We start from the raw sequence: 9,779 nt of genomic DNA, 5'->3' as shown, positions 1-9,779 counted from the left end.
GTAGGGGCCCAATTGACTCAAATTAGCATTTTTTTAGGATTAAAATGAGGATTCCAATAAAACGAGGATCGAACTGGGAAAAACCCACAAAAATAGGAACAACTAAAGGGGTTTAACCTAAAATAATCTACGACCAGCATCAGATTTATATGAGTATTATGTGCTCTTCCTTTCGAATTTACTCACCCAGGGCTGTTAAAACCTAGATAAATGACATTATTTTGGATTTATGTGAATGTATTACTTAAATTTTGAAATCACACGAATATTCAATCCACTAAAATAAATTCATTTTAGCTTAATATCAATTTTGGTCCCAATTCTTTTAGTTGTGTTCAAAGTGGTCATCCTATTTTTGAGTTGTTCATAGTGGTCTAATGTTTTGTAAAAATAGTTCAAATTGGTACTTTTTGCTGACGGCGTTAAAATCGCTAACTAGACCTGTCTAGTTATTCATTATGTGATAAGCTTAGATTAATTGACATGGAAATGTTAAAACTTAAAGTTATTGATGTGAAAAGGTTAAAATTAAGGTTAAAGCAAATTACAATTAGGTTGGAAGCAAACCACCGTTTCAAAACGTGAAATCAGAAAACAAAACTCCAATTCGAAAATCCTAATCCCCAAATAGCATTAACCATCTATGGAAGAGAAACAAGACACAAGAAATTCCTAAATCACAACCCTCAATCCTAAACGAAAATCCTTAAATCACAAGATCACGAAGAACCTCAACCATTGTGCCACCAAAACAAAATAGAAACTCAATCCAATTAAGGAAACCCAATGTCAGAATCCCAAAAATAGAACCCCAATTCAAAGACAACTTAACTTCAATCATTATCGCTTACTTTTTTAACTGTCCTCTTCCTGTTCATGATTTGTTCTCTAATCGATTGGATATACATGTTAAAGATACTTCAATCTTTAAATTAGCTTGGGTTTGATAGGTTAAGCAATTAATATTGTAATAAATGTGTTGTAAAATGTCTCAACAAGTATACCTTTAACCTGTATTTATAGTTTTTTCATAAGCTTCTGATTAAGGTCGATTTAATTACAACTCAATTATGTTAAACTATTTAGATTAGCTAGATGATTAATTAATTCTTATTGTAATCGATTGGTCTCGTTTAAACTGATTTAGCTAGATGATTAATTAATTCTTATTGTAATCGATTGGTCTCGTTTAAACTGATTGATCAGTTAAAGAATTTGGTCAGACAGTATCCTTTGAAAACATATACAACACATCTACCTTAATGATGGAGCGATGTCAATTTTTTCTTTATCAAACTCATCCAAATTTATTGTAAATTTTTAATTAACATAATTTTTAATTTGTTTTTCAATATGGTGTTAACCTTCTCATGATATTTTTAAATAAACTTTTATCTAGATACTCATTATTTATGTAATAAAGAAATTGTATGTGAAAGTGGAAGTAAATTAAGAAGGCTAATAAGGTTAAAATTGTAACACCTGTTCTTTCCAAAAACTAACTATTACTTGTTTATTTAAACATGCATGCGAGTTTATAATTTCTAAATAAATTTTTTGATTGAATATTTTGAAACGATTTGTGATTACGACTTTTGGTTACGCGTACAAAAAGATAGGTTTGTCAATATGAAAAGACTTTGATGAAATCTTAAGGACAAACAAATGGAGGACTTTTGTTTGTACTCCATTTGTTCTAAGAAGAACAAACAAACTTAAGGTTTGATTTGACGCGTTTATAACTTTGAATGAAAAACAAATTGAAGGCTTTGTCTTATGAGTTTGAAAATTTGAACGACAAAGAAACTCAAGGATTTGTTTGATGCATTTCAACCACTAAAGAACAAGCAAACCCACAACGTTTTTTTGATGCTTTAAAGGATAGAAGTCCAAGTTGTGTAGTTGCAAAGGGAGAAAGGATGTAGGTGATGCAGAAGAAGGGGAAGAGAAGCTCAGTGGTTTCGAGTGTAGCGTTTGGTGGTGTAGAGTGAACGGAGATAGAGACTCTGAAATTGTTGAAGGTTGGAGGAAAATACCATATAAAAAAAAGAAGATAATTAAAGTTCACGTAAGACCTTAAGCATTAATATGAAGTTATATGTAGTAGGTTTTTTTATTGATTATTGGTTTAATGTTTCGGTAGGTTTTTTTGTCTTAGAATTTCAAATACTTCTCCTACTTATTCAGTGTTTTAATTGATTTCTTATTTTTGAAAAATTGAAATAAATAGAATATTGTCGTTAAATTGGACTCAACGCCGTTAGACTAGACTAGCATATACGTGTTCATAGTGTTATTTTTAATGATGTGGCATAGTTATATTGTAATTAGATGATTGACGTGTAAATTCATATTTGAATTAAGAAACTAAGGAAATTTTAATTGACATTGCTGATGGTGTTAGTTTTAATGATGTGGCATAGGTATATTGTAATTAGATGATTGACGTGTAAATTCATATTTGAATTAAGAAATTAGGAAAATTTTAATTGACATTGCTTATGGTGTTATTTTTAATGATGTGGGATAGTTATATTGTAATTAGATGATTGAAGTGTAAATTCATATTTGAATTAAGAAATTGGGGAAATTTTAATTCACATTAGTCCCTCTCTTCGGATTAACATTTGCGAAATTTTTTTTGAAGAAAACTGTGATAAAATTAATGGATAATGATATCCTGCTCTTCTTCAACCTGTAATGGGTGGTGGAATGGCTGCCACTACGATGGTGGAAATCACTGCAGTAACGACAACGCCCTCACTTCCTCCTCTAACGGCGTTGGTGGCGGTGTTGTCTCCTCCCACACACCCCATGGTGAATTCTTATAATTTCGAAACCCTAAAACGTAAAATTGGGAATTTTGATTGATTATTGGTTTCACATTGGTAAGCTTCCAAACCTGTGCAAGCGTTTTATGTTGATCTGTTTTTTCTATTCGATTTCTCTTTAACGCTCTTCTTTTTGTGGCCGGTTTCAGAAGCTGATTGGGAAACATACCTCACATGCGTTTTGCTTCATCTGCACAACTGTACGGTGTTTCTGGAATTACGGTTCCGTGAGAAATGAGAGAGGGGCTGAGATCACGACCGCGATTGGGGACAATTTCTGGAGACGAAGAAGTTGTTAGCAAGAAAAAGGTTGTTGTGAAGAGCGAGGCTAATGCTAAGGATGGTGAGGGTTTGAAGGTGTAGAACTCAACGATTGAGAAGAAGGATGAAGTTGCACGTGATGTTAAAGAAGAATGTGGTTTTGATTTGAATGTGAGTGCAAGTGGAGAGGTTGACTTGGAAGAGAATGCGAGTGGTATTGGTTGTGGGTGAAAGACGAGTTTGGGATTCTGGAGGGGAAAGACGAGCTTGACAGTGCCTTCCTGATTTTATGGGTTTTGGAAATTCTTGTTGTGAGGTGATGAAGATGGTGGTTGAACGGTGTTAATGTGAAGCTCCAATCACATTTTCCCCTTCGATTTCTCAATTGTAGAAGAAGGGGTTGTCTTAATTAAATTTGATTTCCCCTCTTTCTACTCCATTTTTCAATTGCTGAATTACAAAATACATATCATACACGTTTTTAATGTTACGTTAGTTTAAATAATACCCTCAGCGTGTCACATAAGGTCATATTAAACGTCATTTGTCCAATTTGATGGAAAACTTCTATTTGTTTCAATTTTACAAAAATAAGGATCCAATTGAGATACCGAATAAGCAGGGGATTTATTTGTGATTTTGGACGAAAATAGGGACCTACCGAAACATTAAACCTTGACTATTTATTTGTAACCAACGAGTTGCTAATAAACATGGTCATCAAACTAGCAAGTTGACTTGCAAACTCGTACGAGTTTACGAGTTTGGCTTTCATTCACAAGTTGATTCGTTCGCAAACTCTCTTTGAATACATTCGGAGTAGACTTGCTCAAACTGGATGGACTCATAGTCGACTCGCTCAGACTCAATGGACTTGTAGTTGACTCGCTCATACTCGATTGACTTGTAGTAGACTCGCGAGTTGGAGATCTAGTCACCCAGTATGCAATGTGAACAAAAACGACGAAAAAAAATTGTTGTTCTAATCTCTATTTTGGAAATGTAGCTCTAATTTTAGGATCGTAGAAAGTATTATAATGTGGTTCCATACTTTTCATTCTTCTAGGTTATGTTATGATCTGTTCCGTATGGTCTCCTTGCTCCCTCATGCACCGACTGGCACCGTTCGGTCTCCATGCTCCATCGCTTACCGAACGGTCTCCCCTCACCACCAAACTAGACAGTCCTCAAACAAGGCCGAGTGAGCGGCTGATTATTAGGTCGACCGCCCATCAGGCCGCCCACCTACCAGGCTGACCGGCCACTTAGGCCGAGCCGACCACATGGTTAGATTACAAACGATAGCTCATTAAAGCCCCTAATGAAGATTAAGGTGTGATTGGACTGTCATTAGGCCGGCGAAAGATAAAAGCCCATTATAACCAGTATAAATAAAGGTCCCGGGTATGATTTTGGGGACAGACTGCATAGGATGCATTATATACATGCATTACTTACCGCTCGGTTACATCACTAACTTGAGTGTCGGAGTGCCTTTGACACATGTCCGCCCATCCGGCTTGGAGAAAGAGGAGGACGACCACCTGAAGTGCATGGAGAAACGTCCGATCGGTCTTCAACCTAGTGCATGGAGCAGCGTTTGTCCGCTCTGAGCCCCTCGTCCGTCTGATCTTCAAAATGCTTCGTCTGTCTGGTCTGTAAGGTTCGCCCAGTCTTCAAGGTCCATCCGGCCATCCACACAATCTTGAGTGCTTTGAATATAGGACGTCGATCCTATATCCGAAACATGATTTTTTTTTAAAGATGTTTGGAAGTGGTAACTTCTTTAGTTTTTTAATATCTTTTTATTACTTTAAGGATTAATGTTTTATTGATGTATTGCAGGGACATATTTATTTTAATAATGTGAAATTAGTATCATGAATATTATTTTTTTATTGAATTTTCAAACTGACTTTTCACAAAACTATTTAGATTCTTCAGTTTGATAAATTTATTATTAAGATATAATACTACCACTAGTTTTCTTTTGTAGGTTGTAGCTTGTATTCTTTCAAACGTAGGAGAATTGTGATTTAAATCATTGATTGAGAGTGCATATAATCTCAATACAATACTCTGCTAGCAATCCAGTGCTTTTATAATAGTGGTAAATGATGGTGCAATGTGTGATATCTATGCTTGCCATATTTTGTATTAATATGTGTGGATTTTATTTTAAAGTTATACATTCTGTGTGAAATAATTAATCTCTTATGTTAATTTGTTCTAGTGCTTTCTTATTTAATTTTATAGTTTATATCCTTTATTGATATCAATCACAACAATTGGTTGTTGCTTTTAATCTATTAGTTTTGATCACTTATGAATATTTGAATATTTGTCAATTACAAATATTAATTTTCTTTTTATAATTTTCAATGGTTTGAGAAAAACAAATTAATTTTTGTTTATAGTTTTTAAAATGTTTTTATTTCCATGTTTTCAATATTTTCAAAAACATAATTTGGTTAACTTCTTACCCTTTACTTTCAAATAATTAAAATGTTGAAAATATGTTTAATTTAAAATATTTATTGCATGAAAGATAATATATTTTATTTTTATTTTTTTTAAAAAGTATATCAAAGTTAAAAAATCATAATATAATTAAGAACTAAGAATAGAACCTCAGTAAAAAAAAATACTAAATTATTTCTTCTTAACAAATACATAGCACTGGACATAACACTACCAGTGTGAGGAATAGTTTGTCTTTTTTTTTATATTTCTATTTCTATCACAATTCTTATTAGATAAAAATGAAATCATATTTTGCAAATTTGAAGTTTATTGTAAATATATTAATTAAAAAGGTTGTACAATTATGAAAGGTTTTAGACCAGATAATCAACAAAAGTAGTTTTGATCTATATTAAGATCTTTTAGATAATGTTTAATAGAGTGTTCTCCCTGTACCTCACCTCTATCTTTATAGGAAAATGTTATTTGGACAACGTTTTTTTAACACTGTTTTGACAGCGCCACGTGTCAGCGCTTCATTGGCTCAGTAATTTGAAATTAAATCAGAGAAAGGGTTACGGGGCGAGGGGTAGTTTGGGATTTCCAGGTTAAAATTTTAAGAATTGGGTTTGGCGGTTTAGGGTGGGAAAGACGTTCGTTATCTCGCTCTCTCGCTCTCACGCTCTCTCGGAAAGACGTTCGTTCTCTCGCTCTCTCGCTCTCTCGCTCTCTCGTTCTCTCGCTCTCACGCTCTCTCGCTCTCTCGCTCTCACGGTCTCTCGCTCTCTCGCTCTCTCGCTCTCACGGTCTGTCGCTCTCTCGCTCTGTCGGTCGTTCAATCTTTACTGTAGTACGAACGTTTATTGAGTGGAAAGAACAATACGATTCTGTGACTGCAAGGCAACTAGTGTGTAGAGATGATGCAGCAATATAATCTAGAATACTAGTGGGGCAAATGAAGGTTCAACCAAGGATACTTCATTACGTTCTGACTAGAGTATTAATTCCTCGTGCAACCAATATTGGTCAGGCATCCGAAGAGGATATTATGCTGCTATGGGCCTTTTTCAATTCCATTCACATTAACTGGGGACATCTTATTAGATATAAGATGAAAAGAGCATTAAGGGAGAACGCAAAGTTGCCATATCCACATTTGATAACCATCTTCATGGAACACTTTCAAGTGCCTACTGAAAGTCATCCCATTTCAGAACTGAAGTTGAAGCAAAAAATTGGTTGTGAAGTTGTAGCATCATTTGGTTATATGCAAAATGATGAAGGAGAATGGGTTCCCAAAGGCAACGCCCCCCATCCCCCCTTACAACAAGCTCAACATGAAGAAGGACAAGATGATGAACAAGGCAGTTCATCTACAACACTAAATAATGTCATCAACCGCATAGAACAACTTCAAACCTTTGTTGCTACAAGATTTGATGCCTTTGAAACTCGATTTGATGCCCTTGAAACAAGATTTGGAAACATGGACATGGTCATCACTACAAGGTTTGATGCGTTGCAATCGCACGTTGGGAACATTGAACAACAACTGCAACACTTGCAAAGTGCTTCTGGAAACAATCCTCAAACTTAGAATAGGTTGTCTAGGCTTTATTTACTTCATTTTAAAGAACTATGTACCACAGTTCCTGCTTTGATCATTTCAAGTATTTAATTTAATGAAGTTGTTTACTTTGAAAATGGTTCCTCAAATCTCGACATTTATTATGTAATGTTCAATTTATGATACACTTAATAGCATCGCAGTTGTGAGTAAAACACCAATACCACTAACCAATACCACTTAATAACAATTGCCTAAAAGTCAGTTTTTATTTCCAATGGTGACCCAAGTTCACCTGACTGAGTACCTGTGTTAGGCTTTCTATACAAAATCAAATTTCCTCTCGGGTAATCGTTTACAGGGATGCTGTAAACGATTACCACACCCATTTTTGAGCACCCTCACTCATCCCTTGCAGAGGTTGCTCCTCCAACTCATGAGGGGTCACCCCACACTCCCTGGACTCACATCACAACACAAACCACCCTATCCCAGCACTCAAACACCTGGACCAGCCTCAGACAGGTGCAGAACTGACTAAAAGTCAGATTTTTGCCCACTGGTGACCCCAGTTCACCTGACTGAGTACCTGTGTTGGACTTTCTGTACAAAATAACATTTCCTCTCGGGTAATCGTTTACAGGGATGTTGTAAACGATTACCACACCCTATTTTGAGCACCCTCACTCATCCCTTGCAGACCTTGCTCCTCCAACTCATGAGGGGTCACCCCACACTCCCTGGACTCACATCACATCACCAACCACCCTATCCAAGCACTCAAACACATGGACCAGCCTCAGACAGGTGCAGAACAGCCTAAAAGTCAGATTTTTGCCCACTGGTGACCCCAGTTCACCTGACTGAGTACCTGTGTTGGACTTTCTGTACAAAATCACATTTCCTCTCGGGTAATCGTTTACAGGGATGCTGTAAACGATTACCACACCCTATTTTGAGCACCCTCACTCATCCCTTGCAGAGGTTGCTCCTCCAACTCATGAGGGGTCACCCCACACTCCCTGGACTCACATCACATCACCAACCACCCTATCCAAGCACTCAAACACATGGACCAGCCTCAGACAGGTGCAGAACAGCCTAAAAGTCAGATTTTTTGCCAGTGCTGACCCCTGTTCACCCATGTTACCCAAAATGACCACTCAAACACCAACATCTTACAAACAAGCCTGCAACTTTCGAGACAAAATAAATTACTATTTTCTAAAATCCACAAACCCACTACTCATAATAACTATTGAATAAATAAAATATGACACAAAATCAAACCAAAACTCAAATTTTATTTCATTGAACTAAATCGGATACATTAAACATTGTTTTCTTAATCTATTTACAATGCTTACAATTATCATTACTTTCCAAATAACATTTTCCATCAACTAAATACACATATCACTCATTTTTTATTCTAAGCACTACGGTTCCGATGTATGGAGTCCTAAGTGCTCTTCCCTTGTAACGCTTTCGTGATCCAACCCTAACATACGTCTTCAAAGGTTGTTCATTTCCGACAATGTCAGTAGGGGAAACAAAACCAGTGTTCACGGATGGTTCTGTACGAGGCACACTTTGTCCAACATCATCTTTATTTTGCCTTCTTGCCTTCTCTTCAGCCAATTGTGCCTCCAAAGTTGCAACCCTCCTTTTAAGTTCTTCAATTAGAAATTCTTGTTCCTCCAACGCACGCATAAAAGTTTCTCTTCGAATTCTTTTTTGTTTCTTCTTTCCTCTTGGTTTAGCATCCTTTCTTTTAGGTGTTGGTCTGTATTCCTCCTTATCCTTCGTTGAAGGACCACCATAAACATCGTCAACAACCTGAAATTTAACAACACATTACAGATTACACAACTTTTGTCAATATATGAAAACATAACAAAACTTCCGATAACAAACAACTTACCAAACCTGTCTCCATACACCGTTTTACAAACTTGTCTCCAACACTTATATTCATCCAACGCAATATTCGTGGAAATTTCTCAATAGGACCTTTTGGTGGAACAAAGAGCTCAAAAAACCATACCTAAGACAAATTAATCATCTTAACTTGTAAGAAACTTAAATCAAAAAACAATTAAAGTAATTACATCAAATACTATTAATTACCTACAGCATGTAAACACAACCATCAACGTAAACGTTTGAAATACCTTTGCCTTTCTTCAAGCCTTCTGAAGCTTTGCACAAACTACGTAACAGAAAACGATAAACTACACTACCCCAACAATAACTACCCAAACCACCTAAGTTGTCAACAAGATTAAACATTACGGGAAACACTTTCCCGCTACGTTTTGGAAATAAAATCTCACTTATCCCTACAAGGAGGTAAAGGCTACAAAAATGAGAACAAGGTATCTTTTTCTTCTGTTTTCGCATTAGAATTTTGTATATCGAATTCAATTCCTTTGTTCCTTTGCCTATGTACTTCACACATTCAGTATTGCCCAACTCTTCCTTTAAGTTAATATTTGCACCATCTGTACTCAATCCCAACCCTAAATAAATATCATTTTCATTTATATTCAAAACTTTATTCCCAACTAAAAAACCACTACTACAGTCGTCCCACTTACCCAATAACTCACTCAATATATTTCTACCTACTTTAACATTCACATTGACATCTAAAA

The 9,779-nt window shown here is 35.8% G+C and overlaps 1 protein-coding gene across 1 annotated transcript; it reads right to left on the bottom strand.

Moving 5' to 3' along the window:
- Positions 1 to 8,462: 8,462 nt before the first annotated feature.
- On the bottom strand, positions 8,463 to 9,119 carry LOC128196023 (uncharacterized). The gene is made up of 2 exons (XM_052875491.1): positions 9,047 to 9,119; positions 8,463 to 8,961 (listed from the first exon to the last, which is right to left on the bottom strand). The coding sequence occupies exons 1-2, from the start codon at positions 9,098 to 9,100 to the stop codon at positions 8,539 to 8,541; spliced, it is 477 nt and encodes a 158-aa protein (XP_052731451.1). The 5' UTR covers positions 9,101 to 9,119; the 3' UTR covers positions 8,463 to 8,538.
- Between the last annotated feature and the right edge of the window lie 660 nt (positions 9,120 to 9,779).

Source organism: Vigna angularis, chromosome 3, assembly GCF_016808095.1.
Source record: "Vigna angularis cultivar LongXiaoDou No.4 chromosome 3, ASM1680809v1, whole genome shotgun sequence".
Taxonomy (NCBI): Eukaryota; Viridiplantae; Streptophyta; class Magnoliopsida; order Fabales; family Fabaceae; genus Vigna; species Vigna angularis.
The sequence above is the reverse complement of the archived record's forward strand: the minus strand, read 5'-3'. Positions and strand labels throughout refer to the sequence as shown.